This window comes from Podarcis gaigeae, assembly GCF_964106915.1.
Source record: "Podarcis gaigeae genome assembly, chromosome: 12".
In the NCBI taxonomy this organism is placed as follows: domain Eukaryota; kingdom Metazoa; phylum Chordata; class Lepidosauria; order Squamata; family Lacertidae; genus Podarcis; species Podarcis gaigeae.
Genome location: NC_139688.1, coordinates 28,186,654 through 28,210,650, shown reverse-complemented (window position 1 = coordinate 28,210,650; position 23,997 = coordinate 28,186,654). Strand labels below are relative to the sequence as shown.

Sequence of the window (23,997 nt, the reverse complement as noted above, 5' to 3'; positions counted from 1 at the left end):
GGTAGAGAAAATAACATGAATTTAAAACTCTTGGTATCGAGCTGTCACAACGGTAAGACTTGGAGCTGGGTAGGCAAGTCCAGAGACCTCCCACTTCTTGACTGAGTGTTGTTTGATCATTAGAATATTGGGGCACCTGGGCACTCGTTCTATTGTGACTATAGTTCTTGCCCCTTTTTTCTCTTCTGTAGCCAGTCCTTCTGACTGACAAGCTGAGCAGGTGAGACAGACTAACTGTGTGTTGCTGCTTCAGTCCCTTTTGCCCAGGAGCTCCAGACTTAGGATTTAGTAGGCTGAGAGTAGGGCAACTAAATAGCAAACTGAGGGGGGCAAAGGGATATTTCCTACCATGGCTACTAACCCCGTCCGTCTAGCCTGATGAAGGCCAGTCACATGGACACAAAAGGGGCAAGAGATCAAAACAAGTCCTTTTAAAGCAGGTAAGCTTTAAGATAGCAATGTGCAATGCGTATTGTGAGGGGTGAAAGTTATTATTATGAAAGCCCATCATTTGTGAACTGTTTCAGGATCTGAATCGTCTGTCATAAATGTAAACTGCATGCCTCACTCTTGCACTGTCCAGATGGGTAAGGTTTTGTTTTTGCTTTAGACAAAATAAATAGTATGAGCCAGTTCTTCAAAATTTAAAAATATTTTTTATTCAGCTTAGTACCGAGCCAGTGTTTGCAACTTATTGCAAAGTCAATTACCACTTCTTGATTGTCAGATGTGTTAACAAATTACACTAATTTAGCCAACCAGATGGAATTTTAGGGGGTTTGCTTTGAAACATGTTCTGTGAATTACCCATTTTAATTGTCTCCTTGCTGAAAACAGCTACGCTAACAATAAACCTAAACAATTACTCTGGAGCAGCCTAGATATGTGCTGTGCACACAAAGGTGTGCAATCAATACTTTGTTATTCCAATTGAGGAATTGCCAGAAGCCTCCCTTGGAGCAGAGAGGATTCACACAGACATTTAAGAAACTCTATTGGTATTTGAAGATTTTCTTGACACATGATGAGGTTCTTCTATTATATGGAATTTAAAAGCAAATAAGAAACAATTGCACTTCTACAGCAATTAAAAGCAGGCCCAGAAAAAACAATCTTTCACCAGAAGCTACTGCTCAAAGCTCTGGCTTTTGTGACGTATTTAAAATGTTTTAGCTTTGTAAGAATAGCCAGAGAAATAGTCCATCTCTGTCCAACCAAAGAGTGAGTATAGGTCATGCCATATAATATTTGAGGTAAAATAAGGTTGCATGTGTTTCTGGCAATGATTAGGTATGTTATTACCATATAAGGCACAATCCCAGCAACATGAATGTTAAGAACATTCAAGGTAAGTAACTCTTAGAACAGATCTTTTGGATATTTTTCCCTCACAGAATCTACCCAATTCAGCTTACTGAAATGTAAACAGAGATCAACAGGAGTCCTGGGAGTTACTTCTTTGGTAAGATGTCCATGTACTTGCATATAATGGAAAGCATGACCTCATCAGCACCAGCTCCTATGGAGAGCAATCTACAGTCTCTGCAAAGGAAAAACAAAGCAAACATAACAATGGCAAAACGAAGATTGTCCCATCTGGCAACTTTTAAACACAACTGCAGTTAGGTGTTCTTATTACTGCATAGAATGTTAGGTTCTGAAAGAAGTTACCCTTCTGCCCAATTAAATTAATGAACCAATAAGTCACTGTTTAGTTTAAAATGCAAATTGACTCTTTGGAAATGGAAACTCTTCAGCCGATCCTCAGTATCATGTAGTCAAAAAGCAACTACACACAGTCAGTCCTCATTTTTCTAGGGAAAGGGCATGGCTGGCTGGAATGCTTGACAAGAGCATTCCACAACTTTTTCTTGCAGATCCCTCCTCTTGTTTTAATTTCTTACAAGCATGGGGAAGGACTGTGCCTCAGTGGTATGCTCTGCATGCAGAAGATCCCCAAGTATCTCCAGGTAGAGCTAGCAATTTCCTATCTGAAATCCTGGAGAGCCTTTGCCCCGTCAGTGCAGACAATACTGAACAGGATGGACCTATAGTCTGACTTGGTATATGGCAGGTTCCTGTGTTCCTCAGGGGAAAGCTCTGAATATTTAACCCTCTGTGCCCATGATGGCCGCCCAGTCTTTGAAGTGAATGGGGAAACTTACCAACTGAATATATTCACCCAATGGGACAATATATGCATGCCTCCTCCCATATGAAAGAACTGCTGGGTTGAAGTATGTGGGTTGAAATAACTACAGTAGCTGGTCAAATTAATTTGTCCAAGCAAGTGGGATTTCTAAACTACTTGCATGAGAAACACAGTATTTTAAAAAAATGTGCACTTGTGGTAAGTGACACATACCCACAATGTGTCCATATGTACAGTGGTGCCTCGCAAGACGAAATTAATTCGTTCCGCAAGTCTTTTCGTCTTGCGAGTTTTTCGTCTTGCGAAGCACGGTTTCCCATAGGAATGCATTAAAAATCAATTAATGCGTTCCTATGGAAACCGCCTTCAGACCAGGTCCGGGGACAGTCTGTCCCCCGACCTCTTCTGAAGGCCGGTGGGGGGCGAAAGTCTTTGCTCCCCCCCCACCTGCCTTCCCGGGACAGCGGAAGTCTCCGCTGTCCCGGGGCGGTCTTAAAATGCTGGCGGGCGGCAGCGAAGCCTTCGCTGCCGTCCCCCAGCATTTTAAAAGCCCCTGGGACAGCGGAGACTTCCCGGGGCGATTTTAAAATGCTGGCGGGCAGCAGCGCTGCCGCCCACCAGCATTTTAAGATCACCCCAGACAGCGGAGAAGTCCTCCGCTGTCCCGGGGTTTTTAAAATGCTGGTGGGCGGCAGCGAAGGCTTCGCGGGCAGCAGCGCTGCCGCCCGCCAGCATTTTAAGATCACCCCAGACAGCGGAGACTTCTCCGCTCCCGGGGCGATTTTAAAATGCTGGCAGCGCTGCGTTTCTCCGCTCTCCCGGGAAGGCAGGCAGGGGGGAGCAAAGACTTTTGCCCCCCGCCCGCCTTCAGAAGAGGTCCAGGACCTCTTCTGAAGGCCGGTGGGGGGCGAAAGTCTTTGCTCCCCCCCCCCCGCCGCCTGCCTTCAAAAGCCATCCGGGATAGCGGGAAGCGCTTCCCTGCTATCCCGGACTGCTTTTAAAATGCTGGCGGTGGGGAGCAAAGCCTTTCGGCCCCCGCCGGCCTTCCTGGACCTCTTCTGAAGGCCGGAAGGGGGGGAAGGCTTTGCTCCCCACCGCTAGCATTTAAAAGAGGTCCCCGGAGATTTCCCTATGGGCTTTCTTCTTGCGAAGCAAGCCCATAGGGAAATTCGTTTTGCGAAGCGCCTCCAAAACGGAAAACCCTTTCGTCTAGCGGGTTTTTCGTCTTGCGAGGCCTTCGTCTTGCGGGGCACCACTGTACAATCACATAGCCAAGATATTCCATGAAAACTCTTGTATAAGTAAAAAGAGTGACACAGAGAAGGAAGTTGATAAACAGAAATCCCAGAGCGTGGCAATTGAGGTAAGCAGACTTTTTGTAAATTAATTCTTCCACAGCACTAGGGAAAAAATGTTTCCATAGCCGAGAGCAATTTAGAAAGGTTGATCCAAGAATAAGACAGCTGACGGACTTGCATGGTGCCTGACGAAAGTATTCCTCTATGAAGCAACTTGCAGCCCAAACGCAGCAGCCAGATGCCATGGGATATGATGGCTGTAGTAATGCAAACTGACCTATGCGTCAGACGCTTACTAAAGGCTGTGCAGCAGAAACATCACCAGGGAGTGAGGTTAAGGGTACATGCTGCTCAGTTATGAGAGACAAACCTCCCTACTGTGACAACGTCATTGACAACAGTCATAAAGTCTGAGCAAAAGTAGCAGCATTTATCAAAAAGCTTTCCATGTCCCCAGAAAAATAAAATGTAGTTCATTCTATGACTACGTAATACTGTATATCTGGTGAGGGCGGGCGGGCAAGGGGGATGAGGAATGAAGTCAGTCTCTGACTTTCATTTGGGAGAGCAAAGAGCAGTTTTTCTAAGAAATTTACCAAATATTCTTGCAGAAAGGAAGAATAGAAAGTCAGGGAGGGGACTGTCTGTAGCATTCCTGCTCCCCCCCCCCCTTCAGCCTGGCCAGGATTCAAAGACAGATACTTGCACATACAACTGGAACTTTATAAATTGCTTTTGGCTGAAGAGTTTCAATTCCCAAAAGTACAATTTGCATTTGAAACTAAACAGCAAATAAAGGTCATGATCTTTGCTGAAAGACCGATGCTTTGCAGCTGGCTCATAAATGGACTTAAGATAGAACAGGTAAAGAAAGTCCTTCAGAAAGTCTTTCAAGCCAATGGCGACTGGAAGGCACAAGCAGAATTTGCTGATCTGACAGCCCAAAAGAATACTTCTGTCATTTTTTTTTTAAAAAAAAACATACCAAAGGAGTTAATAATTTATGTAATGAGGATGTTTCAGGCCAAATCACTAACCCAGCTCTTAAATGATGGCCCTGACTCTAGTTTTACACGTCTGGAAGCAATTCATTCTAAATTTCTGAGGGATATTCTTCAAATACCCCATTGCATGCCAAATGCTGCCTTGTGTCGAGGTCAGCCTTCAGAAGGCCAAAGCCTTGCCTTGCCATTTTCAACTTTGCCTGAAGCTCACTTTCCATCCCACTCACCCTTCAGGATGGCTTTCAGTCTGTATGGGTTAAGCCAACCCACAAATGCCAGCTATATGGATTATCCCTGGGCTCCCTCATCCCTCTGGGACATGAAAAGGCTGGAGTGGCTCTCAAACGGCCTACTGTAAAATGTTGAATGGCAGCACAATTTAGGTTCAACCTCCAACCACACTGACTGACAAAGCACTCCAGCCACTCAATAAGCCAACTCTCTATACTCTAGGTCAAAAAGCATTGCAGAGCTTTCGTTCTGGCATGCCTAAATGCTATTCCCTCAGCAATGCTGGAGGCAAACTACTAAGACTGCAAGTGCCCATGTGCTTCTGGAGAGGTTGAGTTGGCAACCCATGTCCTCCCACACTGCTCTGTTTATGGAGATCTGCTGAAACTTCACTGAACCCCTCTTATCTGCATTTTTAGGTCCTCCTTCTCTCAGACCAAAATGCATCAATTACTCTTAGGGTGGCAAAGTACTGTGTTGCAGAAAGCAACACACGCCAGGAACTGTTAATTTTTTTAATGCTGATGACCATTTTAATTCATTTTATGCTACTTTTATTACTTTGTTTTATTTCATTTTCCCCCTTCTTATATACATATGGATAATATGTTCTATGTACTCCTTACCCTGGTTTCTTAATGCTGGCCATTGTAATAATAAACATTTGAACTAAACAGTGGCTTGCCTATTTAGCAGGAGTCTCGTGTGTGTGTGTATACACTTTTCTGAATTGCATCAATTGAGCTTAAAATATCAAATTGTGATGTACTGGTTAAAACAGGGTTGTGAAGAAATATGTTGGATGCATGGATGTAATAACGTAATAAAGATACCTTCCCCATATTTATATTAACTCCAAGCATACAAGACCTTGCCGCAAACCATTAAACCTCATTTAGCAATTAAAAAAATTACCAGTGGTATGCATTCTAAGAAACAAAACATTTAAATCAAAAGTTATTTCTTCTATCTATATATTGATCACAGAGTATTCACTCACCTGTACAGTCTGCTCACCAGCACCTCATTAGTGAACCCCATTCCTCCCCAGAACTGGAGACAACTATCTGTTAACTCCCGAGCCAGACGCCCTGCCTTTAATTTAGCCATGGATGCAAATTTGGTCACATCATTGCCACAGATATACAGAGCTATAATAGAAAAAGACATAAAGAATGCATTTTAAGAATACCTATATGGATATTTTGTTTGTTAGATTTTATAGTTTATATGTCTTTCTTCCATCATGGAACCCAAGGCGGCATACTTGCAGTTTCATCCAAGCAGAGACCACAGCCAGACCTGCTTAGCTTCAGCAAGGTGGTGGCTTAATGTGTCTCCATGGATGATAAGGCTATCAATGGCTGCTAGCCATAATGGCTATGCATTACCTCCAGAGTCAAAGATGGGATTCACAGGTGGGGAGAGTGGTACTGAGCTCATGTCCTGCTTGTGGGCTTCCCAGAGGCATCTGGCTGGATGTTGCATGAGCTGGGCCTTTGATCTGATCCAACAAGCAGATAAATCCTAACAAAATAGTGTGGGGGTTTCCCCCCAATACTGTCTGTGCATGAATGTAACAGACTCCGGCTTGCACAACAGGACTTCACCTTCTCCTCCAGCCTGCAGTCTCCCGAGGACCCTCAAAATCTGCTCTGGAAAGTTGAGGGAGGGAATCTCTCCCCGGTCAAGTAGATATCTGAAGCAAAACTTCAATCCACTTACCAATAGCCCGATAGAGTAAAGATCGAAGGAGTTCCACCTCCGTCGCTAATTCTGCCAGACGAAAGTGCACTGTTTGGTTATGAAGTATTGGCTGGTTGAATGCCTTACGCTGGCGAGTATAATCAACCGTCTCTTGTATCGCATTTTCCAGTGGCATCAAAACTATAGGAATTGGAGAATGAAAGAGGAAGTGAGTTTAATGAATGACTTTTCCGCAAAGGTTATGAACCCTAACCCTTTGTATTTTACCGGAGAAGTGGCCCTAATGACAAGGGTAAATATGGTCGTGTGTGTGTGTGTGGCCCTAGAGCCTGTGGTTATATAATGACGGCTTCGTTCCGACTTAGTTCATACACCCATGCGCATCGTTCCATTGCTCTTCTTCACAGGTGTTTCTGTGAATGGACCACTGAAAAGCATTGTGGGCGAGATGATGAGAGGAAAAAATGAAAGTTTCACCTGTGACGACCCATTCACTCATGCAAGTCCTCAAGCAACAAACAATAATGTTCATTCACAGAGAGCCTGATTCACCAATTCAGGGTAGATTAACTTGCGACCTCCAAACAAGTTAGTGTTTGGAAACAGCTTTAAAGGACATTATATGTCATATGTCTTGGAATGTATTAATTTACTTACAGCACGTGTTTCCTTGAAAATAAGTCCTACTGGGCTCTATGGTGTTTACTGCCTGGAAATGGCACTTAACACCCCATGGCTCATGCTAGCAGCTCTGAGAGACCCAAGGGGATGGGGAATCCAATGTACACCTGTGTATAAGCTTGTTCACCTGTTAACAGTTCTAAGGAGAAATCTCAACTTGGGAAGAGTCCAATACATTCTCTCAAGCAACCCTCTTAATGTGGGGAAGGTGAATCAGGACATACTGTGTCTATTTGAACATTGTTACTCCTTTTTTTTCCTCTCTCCCCACCTCTCTTTCTCTCTCACTGTCACTCCTCACACACACACACATGCACACACAACCAAAAAAAACCCTCCCTTTTTCTTTCATTGCATGAGTTACATTTCATACTCAAATAAAATGTGGTTGCACTCTGGTTTGGTTGTAACTTTTGTCTCATGGCAAGGGGCAAGGCCCATATCCAAGACTCTTACTGGCTTAAGATTCCCCCTTCTCCCCCTCAAAGTAGAAAGTGAATAGGTCCATCACTCCATGAGAATGGTAACTGCTCCTCACACTTCAGTCTTGCAGAACGCTTCTGTGGGACTCTGGATTGCGACGAAATAAAGCTTACAGTACTTTGTCCACCAAGAATTCACCCCAGGAATCTCAGCCAAATCCTATTCCCACTGAGCCACAGCAAACACCACTTTATAAACCATCACAGTGGCAAAACTGTTTTCAAGGGTTGAGAAGGGAGAGAAATCAGCTTAATCTTCAGCGTTAGTGCTTAAGAATCCATTAGTTGCAAAGCAACTGGAAACCTTCCTTTGTTAAGACATTTTCATGTCCTAGACGAGTTCTCAGCGTAACACTGAAGGAAAATGACTCTTAAGTGTTACTGTGCCTCTGTGAACATTTGACACTGCCTGCCATTTTCAATTCCCCCTGCTGCTTCCGCACAACAAATGTGTAGCCAAAAATAGTTATTCCCAGCATTCATGTGAAAACATATTCAGCTTCTCAAGCTGAAGTTGCTTTGTTGCTATTTTACAGCTCACTTAGCAAACTCAGGCTTCACTTTGTCCAGCATGTTGTGGCAGCGCCATGTCCCCTGGGTCCCTCCTGACATCAAACAGGCACCTTCACTCTGCTGGTCTACGCAGTGGCTGAAGAAACTTCTGTATCAGAAAACCTAGCCAGACGTTGTACTTAAATGTCTGGCTGATATTATATATGCTTTTAATTGGTTTGTATATTTTTTTCATGTTAATCATAGAATCGTAGAATTGGAAGGGACCACGAGGGTCATGGAGTCCAACCCCCCCTGCAACACAGGAATCTCTTGCCCAGTGCGGCACTCGAACCCATAACCCTGAGATTAAGTCTCATGCTCTACTGACGTACCTGTTCTATATATAACTGCACTTATATACTCCTTGGATAATTTTATCTTATTTTTTATCAAGTGGTTTATAAATTTTCAAAATGAATAAAATACTTAAGACCTGTGTGCCCTGATAGAATTATTATTATTATTATTAATTACCTGCTCTTTGCTCTCAAGATCCCAGGGTGGGTTACAATGTTATAAGGCAGTAGTCCTCCTAGCGGTGCAGCAGTACAATTGCTGGCACATTTGCAAAGCTAAGCAGGGTCTGGTATAGTTTCAAGTTGGGTGGGGGACTGTGTGTTGAGATTCCTGCATTGTTGGACTAGATGACCCTGAGGATCCCTTTTCAGCTCTACAATTCTATGACTGCATGAGTATTAACAAATGGTTTAAAACAACAAAAAAAGGTTAAAAAAAAAAATTGACTGCGCCAGGCCAACACAACCTACCTGAAAATAAAAAGAAAGTGTGTCCTAAAAATATGCAACTCGAGTGTCAAAAGCCAGGATAAAGAGGTATGTATATTCAGCATTTGCTGGAAGCTGTATAATGAAGGTGCCAAAGGCACCTCTGTGGGGAGGGAGTTGCACAAGTGGTAAAAGGTAAAGGACCCCTGGACGGTTAAGTCCAGTCAAAGGCGACGGGTTGTGGTGCTCATCTCGCTTTCAGGCTGACGGAGCCGGCGTTTGTCCACAGTGGAACACTGTGACAGAAAGCAGAGCGCACGGAAATGCCGTTTACCTTCCTGCTGCAGCAGTACCTATTTATCTACTTGCACTGGTGTTCTTTCAGACTGCTAAGTTGGCAGAAGCTGGGACAGAGCAATGGGAGCTCACTCAATTGCGGGGATTTGAACCACCGACCGCCTGATCAGCAAGCCCAAGAGGCTCAGTGGTTTCGACCACAGCGCCACCCATCACACACGAAGATTGGAATGCAGGCATTCCCTTGGTCTCTTCATGAAAGTCTCCTGCTTTAATTTCCATGATGTTTTAACAGCCTGGTGTATTTCTAATTGTTTTGTATTTAAACAATGTTGTGTAATTGGTTTTCAAGTTTTGCAAACCGCTTGAATGCTACCTTGACATCAGGCAGTATATATGAATCAATAAAATGGGTTGTGCCATTTGCATTGTGAAGCAGATGGCAGTGCTATATGGGTAATAACAAATGCACTAAAAATCCTAGTTAAGGAAAGAAAAAAATGTTTTAGTTTTGGGTGCTGAGTGAAGCAGAGGGTAAGATTAAGTGCTAGAAAATTCTACATTTTCTAGGAGGACCTTTTCATAATAAGCATGTACAGCTGAGTTCTGAAAGCCCCTCTGGAAAATTTACAACCGCTAACTTATAAGAACATAGGGAGCTGCCTCTTACTGAGTCAGAAACGGAACTTTTTGTTCCATTTGTGGACTCCTGCTTGTTGAACTTCCATTTATGTATTTTTCTGCACACAGAATGTCAAGGATGCAGAAGGGAGGAAAAAACTGACTTTGCCAGCACATACCAAAGTATTTGGTGTTCAGCAAAAATAAGGGCTTTCAAAATGCCCATCAAGATATGGCTCTGTTCTACCACTAAAATGCATCTTGAAAGTTGTTATGTAAGGGACAGGCTTTATCACTGCCCAAAGGACTTACCGTTGGCTACTCCCCACATTCGCTCCTCTTGGAATTGCAACATCTGGTACGTAAAGCCCATTCCTTCCTCCCCAATGAGGTATTTTCTGGGAACTCTGACATCTTCAAAAAAGATTTGTGCCGTGTCGGATGACCGCATGCCCATCTTGTCGATTTTCTTAGCAATGTGAACACCTAAAAATAAGTGTTCATGGAAAAAGTGACAGGAAACAATTAGTCCTAAACGCAACCGTGGTATTTTCTTTTTAAAAGGTATAACCAAGGGTCTTCCTTTTTAAACACATAAGATTTTAAAATTTAAGAACACGTGTGTGTGTGTGTGTGTGTGTGTGTGTGTGTGTGTTTTTAAAAAACCCCAAGATAAGGTAAATACTTCCATTTCTACCTTAACTGTAAAAGCAGTGGTGGTTTTGTTAATCAGCAAATCAGAATTCTCAAAATTTAAAAAAGGTCTTGCTTTTCATAATCCTGGAAACAGGAACAGCTTCCTAATGAGAGTAAGCTGAATTTTAAAGTGAAAAATGTCAAAACTGTCCAGGTTGCTTATTATGGTAAAACGTTAGAATCTTGATTAATAAAGGAAACGAAACATGTAAAAAAATTTTACAGAGAATTAGTATGAAATTTGTTCAGTCTTTCAAGTACCTAAACCCTTGAGAATGTACCCTCCATTCCCATCCAGAATATGGTTCTGAGAGCAAAACACCCGCAACAATTAACCTCAGGTCATTCCAGGATAAGTGAGCTTTTAAAAAATAAAAGAAAAGCATTTGGAGAAAATGGGAAGGAGTGGGTTGAGAGAAGGGGAAATTTCATCTTTGTTCTCTTTGCTGGGTGGAGGTCAGAATGAAATAGATAAATGCTATTTTCTTTAAGGTCACATGACCCGAGACAGTCAGCAAAACAAGGCTGCAGAATCATCCTGGGCTTTCTTCTCTTTTTAACCATGTGTTGGCATGCCAGGGATAAGCAGCTATGTGTCGGACTATATGGAAGCTAGCTGCCTTAGACCAAGTCAAGCCATTGGTCTGCCTAGCTCAGCATCGTTCACTCCGGCTGCTAACAGCCTCCCAGGGTTCCCCCAAGGAGCTGGAGGCAGTGTACATGGTTCCCCCCTCCCCATTTTATCCCATGAGCCTCTAGGGCTCTTCCACTTAATGTTTCAATCTTGCGTGTGTAATTAAGCCCATTAGCAGAGTGGAGTTCACAGTGACGCATGGAATACACGACAGCATGACTGGAAACATCCTCCAAATTCCAAATTCAAGTAAGTTTCTGAATCTTGGCTGAGTAGCAAAGTCCTAATTTGTTATGTTTCTAAGGCCGCTTGGTTAGAACTGCACGCACATTTGTAATTCTAAAGGAAACAAAAGTCCACAGAATGATAATCAAAGCAGCTGGATTCAGTAAGGTTCAAAAACTAAGAGAGGTATTTCACCCTGGTTAGGAACAAAACAAAGAAGAAATAATTCAGGATTACTGGCCATTTTTAAAAGAAAAAACAAACGGGCTGCAAGTTTAGCTCTGTTATGACCAGACTTAATTTTGGTGAAGTCCATAAACTCAGTTCACATAAATTTTAATTGATCTCAGGCACAGTATTATCATCCCTTCCATTTGTATGTTCAGGCAGTGGGCGCTGTTTACTTATGTAGCCCAAACAGCACCACCCACACGCAAGGGAAGATATCAGCAGGTTTGAGGGGTGGGGTGGAACCCAAGGTTCACAGAAGTACACAAAATATTGAGGGCGGGGGGGAAACCCCTAAGGAGGAAGGAGAAAACTCCAAAGCCAGCCTGACGAGAACTGGGTGTGCTCAGTGGCCACAGAATGCTGACAGACCATTGTGGGAGGGTGGTAGCGTTAATGGAACCATGAACAGAGGCACTGCATGCTGCAACATTTCGTTGCGGTTCCCACCTGTCCTTCTCCAATGCAGAAGAGGGGAGGGATCAGCCCTGGAGATGCATGAGAAGTTTGTTGGTTTGTTCTTTTAACGGAAAAGGAGCAGTTAATGGAACAAAAGTCCTTTAATAATAAATGGAAATATTTTCATCTGAAATTGTGGGCAGTGCTGACAATAGAGATTCCAGTCTCATCTGGGGGGAGAACAGTAATTTTCCCATGCAGAAAACATAGTGACTCTGATGCAGGAAACCATACTATGGTCTGTTCACATCGAAATCGGCCCCAACTATCTACTTATCCTTAAGTTGACCTGGAGGCCTTCATCAGTTGTCCACAAAGTCTCTGAGATCCCCTTCGCTGCCTCACTGAATCATGAGATGCTGAGAGTGGTTGTCTCTTTCTCCCATGAAAAGTACGCAGAGCTGAAGAAGGAAGTTCTGTGTGCTTTTCAATTGTCATTGCCAATCTCAAATCTACATACAGTGGTACCTTGGGCTAAGAACTTAATTCGTTCCGGAGGTCCGTTCTTAACCTGAAACTGTTCTTAACCTGACGCACCACTTTAGCTAATGGGGCCTCCTGCTGCTGCCGCACCGTCGCAACACGATTTCTGTTCTCATCCTGAAGCTAAGTTCTTAACCCAAGGTACTATTTCTGGGTTAGCGAAGTCTGTAACCTGAAGCGTATGTAACTTGAAGCGTCTGTAACCTGAGGTACCACTGTATATGTCCTTGGATATATCAAAATGACCCCAGCTTCAACCATATTTTGTAAAGAAAGATGGTGATGGCTCTGGGTTTTCATTGGTTTGGACCCCGAATTGCTCCTTTGTCGACTGTAAAGTACCTGGGGGAAGCAATTTCTACAAACAGACTTTTCACCTGAAGCCCCGACCACCACCATATCCCACATCACTCCCAAGCCGCCTCCAGCTCCCAGGAGCAGATTTGTAGGAAGGGAGGTGAGGGGTTTGCAGAAAGGGAAAAGGTAAGGCAGTAAAGCTTATTTCATGAACTGTTTTAAGTTCATGGGTGGAAAGTTGGGATTCTGGCCATCAGGTTTCCAGGTCACCTAATGAAGTTAAGCAACAAAAACAGTTTATACAGCAAAGAAATATATCTATCTATCTATCTCCTGGCTGTAGCTTTGGTGACCATTCTCCAAGACATACTAGATTGATAGCAGTATTGTTCAGTGTGTTTGGATGTTTCAAGCCGTGTTTTTACAAGTATTGTTTTTTTAAAAAAAGAAAATAAAAATCTGTGGGTTCCTTATCTATTCCTACAATAGGTTACAAATTACCACATCAAACACATATCTAAGAGAAAGATGGTTTTACATTTCCGCTGCTTGGGGTGAGGGAAGGGGTAGAGACTATGCATAAAATATTTACTTTACTTTCGTTCCCATTTCTCATTTCCCACCCACCCACCCCCCTGCGACTTTCAAACCATGACATATCATTTAGCCTCTCTCAAATGTGATTGATTACATTTCCAGGCAACACTGTTTTCATTTGAGGATGGAAGGACAGGTTAGGGAGGTCAGAACAGAAGATGTTCCAGCCCTCCAATTTTTGGTACTACTGCCATTTCCCCATATAATTTATTACATTTGCATCCTGCCTTTGTTGCATCATGGAACTGAAGGCAGCAGACTTGCAGTTCCCAGGCGGTCACCCATCTAGGTACAGGCCAGACCCGGACCTGCTTAGCTTAAGCAAGTTGGTGGCTTCATGCGCCTTCACAGACACTCACAAAGACACCAGTTTTATTACCAGGTAGCTTCATCGGCAGACACAGAAGAGATTTGTTTCTGTGAGGTGGTCCGTCACTAGTGTTTGCCAGCAAGCACATCCAATCAGCCTGACAACCAGATGTAATCCACATTTTGCCACCATTTATAACATAGTCATCTCCTTTTCTTACAGCCTTCGTCTTGATGCCTATTCAAAAGTAAAGAAGTTGTTAGGTGTACCTGTTCCAGAAATAAGGGGTCTAAAAAATCTTTTCAGGCTGTATAGGGCTTTGTGTAACAGCACCAGCATACTGGAACTTAGCCTAGTAGCTAACTGGCAACCAGCGCAATTCTTTCAGCAGTGGTGTAACACGATGGTTATAGTCTGCCCTAGTGAGCTGAGTTGAGCCACTGCATTCTGCACTAACTACAGCTTCTGAACCAACCTCAGAGGCAGCCCCACATGTTGCCATTTGCATTGCGATATCATGCGAAACACTAGGCCCTTTTCCCCCCAAGAGCCCATTCTGCAAAGCTTTTTCGTAACAGCACGCACTGTCCCAAATGCTGTAAGATTATGATCCACAACCCTGATGAGGAACCCTTGTCGCCACCAGCTCAGGAAGCCCACTCACAGAGGACCCTTTCCATACCCAAGGTCCCAGTTTTGTGTAATTTCAATAGCCCTCTGCAAGCTAGTAAGTCGCAGCTCTGGCAAGAGTGATCTGCTCTCCCCACTGCAGCCGCGAGACATGGAGGAAGAGGGAGGGGAAAGCAGTGGTCCCTCCCACTTTAAGTATGACTCCACCTATCAGTGGCATGCAGCCCTTGACAGACTGCCTTGGAGAGAATGTGACAGAAAAGGTTACTCGTCCATGCCCTATTATAGCATAGCAACTAGCAGCTTAATCTCCTGCACATTTGTGAAACTGAGAATGTAAACACAGTTTACTGGGTGATCTTGGGCCAATCACCATCTCGCAAAATTAAAGTTTCTGTGTTGTCTGTGCGGGGCAGAGGGATTGTGTATGTGTGTGTCACCCTGAGGAACTTGGAGGACAAGATCCAAAAACATGATGAAATGAACACCAGCTTACATGTCTTATAAAAATCCTAAGCATCGTCTATTTACTTACTTGCAACATCTGAGCCTGCACCAGGTTCACTGACTCCTAAGCAAGCCACAACATCTCCAGCTATACTGGGGGCAAGGAATTCTCTCTTCAGCTCTTCAGATCCAAATCTGCAATGTGAAATATTCAGAACATTGTTTGCTACAATTCTGAAGATTTCTGAATGCAAGTGGCATTACGATAGTCCTTCCCCCCTCCCATTTTTTTTTTTATTTGAACGGGAGAGCAATACTTTCATTTATGTCTTTTCAAAATACATATTCAAAAGAGACAGAAGCCATGAACATAACTTGTATGTCTGCAGAAGGGGAGAAACAAAAAGAAACCACAGAAAAATAAGATTTACAATGTGGCTATCAAGCAATAAGGCAAGGGCACTAAGAGGCAGCTTCTTCTAAGGAATGAGAACCAATCCAAATGGACTGGTGGCTTGCTGGGGCAATTGACAAATGCCCTGTGTTTTTGCAATACCCTCCCTTTGCAGTCCCTGGCAAGCAGCCAAACACACAAAACTCCAAACATATCGGGACATAGGAAGCTGCCTTATACAGAAGCACCTGCTCACACAAAGGGGTTCCTTTGCCAATGACCCTACTCAATGCTTCTACGTTCATGTATTAATTTACAAGGCCCTTAACAATTTGAGTCCAGGATACCTCAACAGCCAGCTAATCCCATATATCCCTGCCTAATGACTGAGTTCTTTGGGGGAGTCACTGTTAAGAGGCCTCTCCCCCAGCGCTTGGATGCACAGTTTGAACACAACAGGAGCTGTGTGTTTAGTATTGTGGGCTCAATTTTACACAATGCCCTTCCAGTTGGGGGACAAGAGGCTTCCCTGCTTCCTAAACCTCTGGTGTCTACTGAGGACTTCTTTTTTTGCAAGCAAGCATTTTAAGTAAAGTTTGATTTTATAGATTTAACTGATTTTTCTGTATTGTGTTTTTGTAAACCGCTTAGAGATTTATTTTAAATTGCTCAGACAAATAAAGATAATTGCATAAATGTGCAGACTTCGACGCAGCCCTGCTCCTGCCCTACATTCAAACAATACATGAGCGGAACTGATGTTTCAACTCCAGAACAAAATGTGAATGCAATTCTGTTGAATGGAGTTACAAAGAAGAGATTTATAAGGGCATCCGAACACTATTACGTTTACCACACTCACTTCTTCCACGCAGATGCCTGTGTATCCCAGGAAAATGCTTCCCAAGTTCCCCTTAAAGAGCAATCAATATGCTTTCTGGCAGATGGGAGTCTTGCTGCACTGAACAAAAACATGTTTTAAATGCCTGCACTTCATTCTGATTTAACTGGAGGGGGGGGCATTTGTTCCCTTCTCTTAATATTAATATGAAGGAGGGAGGCAGGGAGACGAGATGGTACTCTTTCTTCTTTCGCATCCCACAGGGGAGGAAAAAGGAGCCGTGCGGAGCCTCGTGCAACTGAATTAATTAAATCTAGAGTGAGGAAAGTTTCTAATTAGGACTGACACTTTATGACATACCATCAGTGGGGGGGGGGGGAATTGTAGCTTCAAGTAGGAACAGCTGCAGGTGAGTTCTTTCACATTCCACATTTCATTAAACCACCCTACGCTCGCGTCTTTCTAAGCGCCACGTCAAATGACCCACTTCAAAGGAGATGGCAGGTCTTCCAGGACGAGTGCGGCACTTGGCACACACAAGTGGCGCAGCGGATCTGCACAGAAGGGCATCAAACAGCTGATAACCCAAGACTGAGCAGCAGCAATACTGAAAAGAGTCAATCTTGAGAGTCACATGCTTAGGGAGGGTTGAATATATCCATTTCTGTTTCTCTCCGTTTCTTGTTTTTCCATTCTTAAGTTTGGTTCTCCACATCAGTTTGCAATAATAATAATAATAATAAATGAAACAGACCTCATGAAAAAGTCTCCTAATAAGACACATTTCTGGAACCAATTTTTGCTCTATACATGTTTTTGCTAAGCAAATTTTCTCAATGTAACATTTTAATTTTTTTGTATGTTGTTCACAAATAAATGCGTGTACAGTATATGAATCTTCACACATGTATGCATTACCTAGTTGAAGAAATGCATTGCAATATCCGGAGAAGTGAGAGTTTTGAAGGATGGATGATGACTTTCTGCAGGGCTTGACTGTGCGATCAAGTTCCCTGCAGTGAACTCTGATAAGCAGCTGATTCAGCTGCATCCCCACCTGCCATCAGGTATGGGGAAAGTGGCCATGGCTGGGGGAAAACAACCTTGTGGGCCAAGCTGGGACCTATGACGGGTCAAAGCTGGCTTGTGGGCTGCAGACTCTCCACTCCTGCTTTAGAAGTTTTATTCAAAAATTACTTTCTCAAACCTCAGTATTCCCTTAAGCATGTTGATGCCACCCTTTTGTTGGAGACCTGCTATGGGCTGCACTTCTGTTGCCCCTGGAGTTTGTTATTAGAGGGAAGGCTAAGCAGTCCATTTGAGCTCCTGCAACTCCTTTGGAAAAGAAGTATCAGGGTAAGAGGTTTAGGGTTTATTATGCAGGACTCCCAATATAATCAGAATTTCTCATGTTGCTATTCTGCCAACAATGCCTGCAATTTCTGCTGCAAAGATTCTTGTATTCCAGGCATGTCCAACAGGTCGATCGCAATCTACCTACCGGTTGACCGGTGTCTGTGGTTGATCATGGTCAAACTTTTGGTGAAAAAAGCTCAACAACTCTGGTTATTCCTCCCCAAATAAGCTCATCAACTCTGGTCATTCCCCACCCCCAAAAAACTCAGCAACTAACTGTGGTCAATCCAATAGGTAGATCACTGCCAGTTTATTTATAGTGGGAGTTGATCACAGTCTCTTGGAAGTTGAATGTGCCTGTTGTATTCAGTTCTCAACCAAAGTGTCCCTTCCCTGCCTCCCCCCCCATCTCTTTTAGTGCAGCATATTCTTGCCATTTCCATGAGACATTTGTGTAGCTTGTAAATGGATATGATTAGTATCCCAGAGGCTGTCATTGCCACATGGTGCTGAAAAAACACAGCAAACGTAAGCCAAAACACTGGGGGAGGGGGGGGGATGAAGCCATGTGTCGGCTATTTATTGATTTGTTTAAAAACCACAGGGAAGAATTAAATATAATAAAAGCCTATTCTGGGGAATTCTTTCCACAGTCTTATTGCATCAAGCTGCCATTTTTATCCTCAGCAGTACAATAAATGGGCCAGAGTTTGGGAGGAAGCAATCAATATGTGAAATTATGGCAACCTGCACGTTGCCAGGGGGGTTATACCACACATGTTTAAAAGGAAAAAGAAAATGCTATTTGGAAAGATCTCTCTGGGGGAAGCCTTCATATCGAACAAAGAATGTTCACATTTCTAACTTGTCTGGATAAATTCAAAAACAGGGGTGTTAATTCAGAAAGGAGTAGAGGTGGGAAGACAAGAAAAATGCATTTTACACCTGGACCTGACCAATTCCAAATTCAACTTTAACCACACAGTTGGATTACCACAAAGGACTTTTTGTGGGGCCACCCTTGGGGTTGGTCCTGAGGCTACAGGTGGTGCTGAATATGGAAGCTAGGTTGCTTGTGGGGACAAATTACCACCAGCATATAATGTATTGATTGCAGGATTTTCACTGGCTGCCGATTTGCTACTGGGTCAAGTCCAAGGTGTTGGTTCTAAAATCTACAGTTCAGGACCAGGTGACTTGAGACACTACCTTAAACCTAATGGTCTGCAGGAAAGCTTCTTTGGCAAGTTTCACAAATCTCAGAAGCCGGTACTCCAGTAACTCAGAGAAGGACTTTCAGTATGACTGCTCCTGTACTGTAGAATAACATTTCTGTCAAAATAGGCACCCATTATCTCCACTTTCTGGAAGCAGCTGAAGACATTTCTTGTCCTGACAGGCTTTCCCAGCTGGGTGAATGCCTTAAGATGATTGTGTGCAAGGCCAACAGTAATTAATGATAATGAGCCTACATGTGCTTAAATCTGAATCCACAGGCTTCCTTGATAGTTGACAACACAACAGAAGACAATCTCTGCCCCACCAAGAAAGCATAAACAGGTTGTCTCAGGGGCTAGGGATGCCATTGATCCGCTTCAGCTGCGGCCACTAATGTAGCCCATGCATTGGTAACCTCAAGTCTGGATTATGAAAACACGCTGTATGTCAGGCTACCTTTAGCTTTGCTCTAGAAGATTTGGTCTGTGGTGCTTTTAATGACCACCTTACCCCATATGTCCCAAGTAAATTACTGCGATCATTTGGGAGAACATTATTAGTTGGTCTTCTGTAGTCCAGAAGCATGACTTGTGTCAACAAGGAGCCATGCCTTGAGTGTTGTGGGCCCAACTCCATGGAACTCCATTAGAAATCAAGCAGGTACCATCTCCGGTAGGTTTGAGATGTCAGGTTAAAGCTGTTCTATTTCAGAAGGATACTGTTTTGCTGGAAAAGGTGCGCAAAAGGGCAACCAAAATGACCCCGTGGCTGGAGCAACCAACATTTTTGACTTATTAGTTTAGGGGGGAAACGGAGCAATGGTGATGGAGACATGACAGGCATAAAAATTATGAATGGTGTGGACAGAGAGAACTTTTCTTTTTCTTTTTTTTAGAAATTTATTTTAAGAAAGATACACATACCATTGAAAAAATACACATACCAAAAAAGAAATATACATACCAAAGAAAAAAAATACACTTACCAAGAACGAAGAAAGAAAAAAAAAAAGAAGAAAGAAAAAAGAGGCAAAAAGAAAAGAAAAAGGAAAATGTAAACACTTACAAACAGTAAACTTCCATCCAACTCGGTTTGGGGTTATATAATCTTATACAGTTTCTGCAGTTGTTCAAACAATGACTCTAAACGTCGTAGGTATTAATTGTCGTCTGCTGTTAAGTTATTAATTCCAAGATTAATCTCAATATAGTTTATAAATTTAGTCCATTCGTCTTTTAGTTTTACAGTATTATGATGCCTAATTCTTTGTGTTAATCTCGCCATTTCTATATATTGAAACAGTCTCACTTGCCAGTCTCCAATCGTAGGTATATCGGAGGATTTCCATTTTTGCGCTATTAAAGTCCTCGCCGCAGCTGTGGCATATTGAAAAAAGATTTGGTCTGTATTTTTTATTTCCTCGCCAATCATACCTAAAAGGAACGCCTCAGGTACTTTGGGAAAATTGTACTTCAAAATTTTCTTCAATTCCTCATAGATTTGTCCCCAAAATCCCTTCACCACATCACAAGTCCACCAAATATGGAAGAAGGTCCCTACCTTGTCTTTACATCTCCAACAAATGTTGTCTACCGTTCTGTACATCTTCCCCAGTTTTGCCGGGGTCAAGTACCATCGGTACATCATTTTTTCTAAATTTTCTCGTATAGCTGCACATGCTGTAAACTTCATACCTTTCTTCCAGAGAATCTGCCATTTATCATATTCTACATTATGCCCAAGATCTCTAGCCCACTTGACCATCACTCCCTTCACCACTTCCTCTTTAGTATCCCATTCCAGTAATTGTTTATACATTTTGGAGAGGAGTTTAGTATTGCTTTCTAGAATTTCCACTTGAAATCTCGACTTTTTTTCACTCATGCCCAATTTCTTGTGTTCACCCCACAATGCATTAATTTGGTGGAAATGTAGCCACTCCTTGATATTACCTTTCAGTTCACCATATGACCTCACCTTCCACCCTTCTTCTGTTTTAACCAAAAGATCCTCGTACGTCCACCTTTCACCTGTCATGTTTAATTTTTTAATTTTAATAATATCAACTGGGGAGAGCCACCAGGGAATGCCTTCTTCAATCAGCTTTTTATTCTTGTTCCAGACTTCAAGTAGCGAACCTCTAATTATGTGGTTGGAGAAACCTCTGTGGACCCTACCTTTCTCCTGCCACAGGTAGGCATGCCAACCAAACCTAATATTAAAGCCTTCTAAATCTAGTAAATCTGTGTTCCTTAGGGTGGCCCAGTCCTTTATCCAACATAGGCAGGCTGCCTCATAATAAAGCCTTATATTCGGGACTGCAAAGCCACCTCTCTCTCTTGAGTCTGTAAGATGTTTAAACTTAACTCTAGCTTTTTCCCCCTGCCATATGAACTTGGCCAAAGTTTTTTGCCAGTTCTTAAAACAGGTGGTGCCTTTAATTACTGGAATGTTCTGAAACAAAAATAGCAGTCTCGGAAGAATACACATCTTGATCGCTGCCATCCTCCCTGTCCATGATAGTTTCAGTCTATGCCAGGTGTCCAAATCTTTCTTAATTTCTTGCCATACCTTATTATAATTATCTTCCACTAAATTTATATTTTTTGGGGATAGCCAAATTCCCAAGTATTTTACTTTGTTCACAATTTTCCTCTTTTGCTCTTTTCAACAGCATCTGCATACATAAGTTTCTAAGACAGGTGATAAAAATCCCTTTGAGATTTTCTTTCATGGTATTTTCAACTCTGGTGTCTACATGTTAAATTGTTGATGCTCCTATGATTCTCTCATCCTGAATTACTTCCATCCATCTTCTTGCAAATTAACTGTCCAATCTTGTTCTTGTCTCTATTGAGTTGGGTGGCAATATTACCTGCTGAGAGTTTATTTACTTTTTTTTTTTTTACCTTGAGGCTCATCTCATCAGCAGTAGTAATGGTACTGCAGTGAAAAAAAACATATAACATGGCTTCTATTTCCTGAACTCCCAAACAAGATAACCAGGTGCTTTGATAAACTAGAGCGATTATCGACCTGCCGAAGTGGTGGGTGTTGGTGAGCTGCGATAATATGCAGGCTCAGGTGTACAGAACCATTTCTACTAATGGATTTTTCTATGTTACCTTTCCTTCTAATTTGCAGAGTGGTCTTTGATCTTCACAGCATTTGCCTTCAAAACAACTGCTAAGTAGGTCATATGGCAGTTCCCATATTACAGATGGGAAATTGGGGCAGAGTGCACACCTTGCCCCATACAATGTTCACAGAGGCAGCTGGAGGGGCCATCAGTCAGGCGGTGAGCCGGCTTGACATTGTGAACACATGTGGGGAAACTTGACAGTGAGATGCTGATCTGTTATCCAGGTACTAAGAGTCAACAGCCTCCTTAGATACGGTTACACCACAAAATGGATAGGGAGGCACTTTCCCACTCCCAAGCTATTCACTGCAGCTAGAGACCAAATTGGATGTCATGTAATGATGAAGTTGATGATAACAATGTTTTGGGGTTAGTGCATCTATTTTATTTTGTGTTGAAATACGTGCTTATGAGCATCACACAAACTATCTGGAAGAAACCTCTTGCATATTTACAAACTCAGAAAAAAGATATGGCATTTACATGTATGAAATGTATAGAATTATGGGTTTTTTGTTTTTTCTTTCTCTTTTTCTCTCTTCTTACATTCTTTCTTTTTTATGTTCTTGTTTTGTGTTTGCATTAAATGTCGTTGCGTTTTGATATTTTTTAATTCAAATCAATAAAGATTTATTAAAAAGAAAAAGAAAAAAATCTCTTGCTACAACCTCATTTTGCCCTTGCACCAAAATAATAGCAGCTTTCTTGAAATTAGTAGCAAACAAATTAAATCAGGACCTTACAATTTATTTCAGACCTTTGCTGAATTGTGGTGAATACATAAAAGTAAACACATACCAGGCGAGTTAATAGTTACTCTATTTATTTATTGTGGGATTTCCTAGATTGCCTTTTGTTAATTGATCCCAGGGCGATTCACAATAATTGAAACAACCAAATGAAGCATTTAAACAAATCCTCCAACAAGAATATAACTTTTCATTAAAATCTGTGTGAGCTACTCTTGTTGCTTGGTGGTATTTTATGTCTTTGGGTGAAACATATGTCACATTTAAAATCTTCCATTTTTGCCTTCCTTCATTATGCAGAGCTAGATTGAAAGTTGTAGCTCTCTTTCTGCTTTTTTATAAAACCTCACTGCCCCCTGAAGAACAAACCCTTTAAAGTCAAGAGAAAGAGCCAATGAGTTTTCTTGGGAAATCTACCTTGCAAGGGCAGGTGTCGCCATGTCAGCTTGTACTCCAATCGCCATGGGAACCCCTCCACAGCGAATATTTCCCAGTTCTTCAGCCACTGCCATACTGTATGAGAAGTCCAGGCCAAGGCCGCCATATTCTGTTCATAAGAAAGGAAATTTTCTTCTTTAGAATTATAAAATTGTATTCAATCAAATTTGTTGTTGTTGTTGTTGCTACCACCACTTACTCTATATTATGGAAAATTTGTTGTTCACTATGCATTTGGATACCTCTTAAGCTATCGTAACCTAATTTTGGAAGGATAGTCCCTCACAGAAACGAGTAGGTTTTCATCTATGCTTGGATACAACTGGATATCATTTCAAATCAAAATTGTGAACTGAATTTTTCAAAACTGATCTGATTTTTTGCTTTCTAAGAATTCCTGATCAACGCTGGCAAGGCTACCAGTATCCTATGATGCAGCCTTCTCTGATCTGATATTTTGCATTCCAACGACCTTCAGCCCCAGCCAGCATGAAAAATTGTCATGGACTATAGTCCAAAATATCTGAAGTATGTGAGGAATCAAGTGTTATTGTGTTTGTACATCTTGTAAAGCCAAACTATAGCTTCCTGGCTTATAATTACATAAACATGCAGGCTCCTGGGGAGGAGCTCACAGCTCCTCTAAGTGGTGATCTGCTCAAGGGATGCTTGTTTGCACTGCTCGCTTCATACCCGATTGAAAATCATGATTAAGAAGAATGCATACATTGGTAGAAAACGTCTTCTAAATTCTCTTTTTAAAGGTTATTCCTCCCATTTCCATCACTGGTAATAAACCTCCTAATTCATGCTTATTTGTATGAAGTTATATATGCTCCCGCTGCTCGGTCCCAGCGCCTGCCAACCTAGCAGTTCGAAAGCACCTCCGGGTGCAAGTAGATAAATAGGGACCGCTTTCTAGCGGGAAGGTAAACGGCGTTTCCGTGTGCGGCTCTGGTTCGCCAGAGCAGCGATGTCACGCTGGCCACGTGACCCGGAAGTGTCTCCAGACAGCGCTGGCCCCTGGCCTCTTGAGTGAGATGGGCGCACAACCCCAGAGTCTGTCAAGACTGGCCCGTACGGGCAGGGGTACCTTTACC

The 23,997-nt window shown here is 42.5% G+C and overlaps 1 protein-coding gene across 1 annotated transcript in view; it reads right to left on the bottom strand.

The window, feature by feature from the left end:
* Positions 1-633: 633 nt before the first annotated feature.
* Positions 634-23,997, bottom strand: part of LOC310828201 (putative acyl-CoA dehydrogenase 6) — a 50,443-nt gene continuing 27,079 nt past the window's right edge. The window contains exons 3-9 of the mRNA XM_083705373.1: positions 22,877-23,006; positions 14,848-14,954; positions 13,752-13,919; positions 10,066-10,239; positions 6,411-6,572; positions 5,686-5,836; positions 634-1,542 (exon numbers count right to left, since the gene is read on the bottom strand). Of these exons, the coding sequence (XP_083561499.1) occupies positions 1,452-1,542; positions 5,686-5,836; positions 6,411-6,572; positions 10,066-10,239; positions 13,752-13,919; positions 14,848-14,954; positions 22,877-23,006 (983 nt within the window). The 3' untranslated portion in view covers positions 634-1,451. The remainder of the gene's footprint in view (positions 1,543-5,685; positions 5,837-6,410; positions 6,573-10,065; positions 10,240-13,751; positions 13,920-14,847; positions 14,955-22,876; positions 23,007-23,997) is intronic.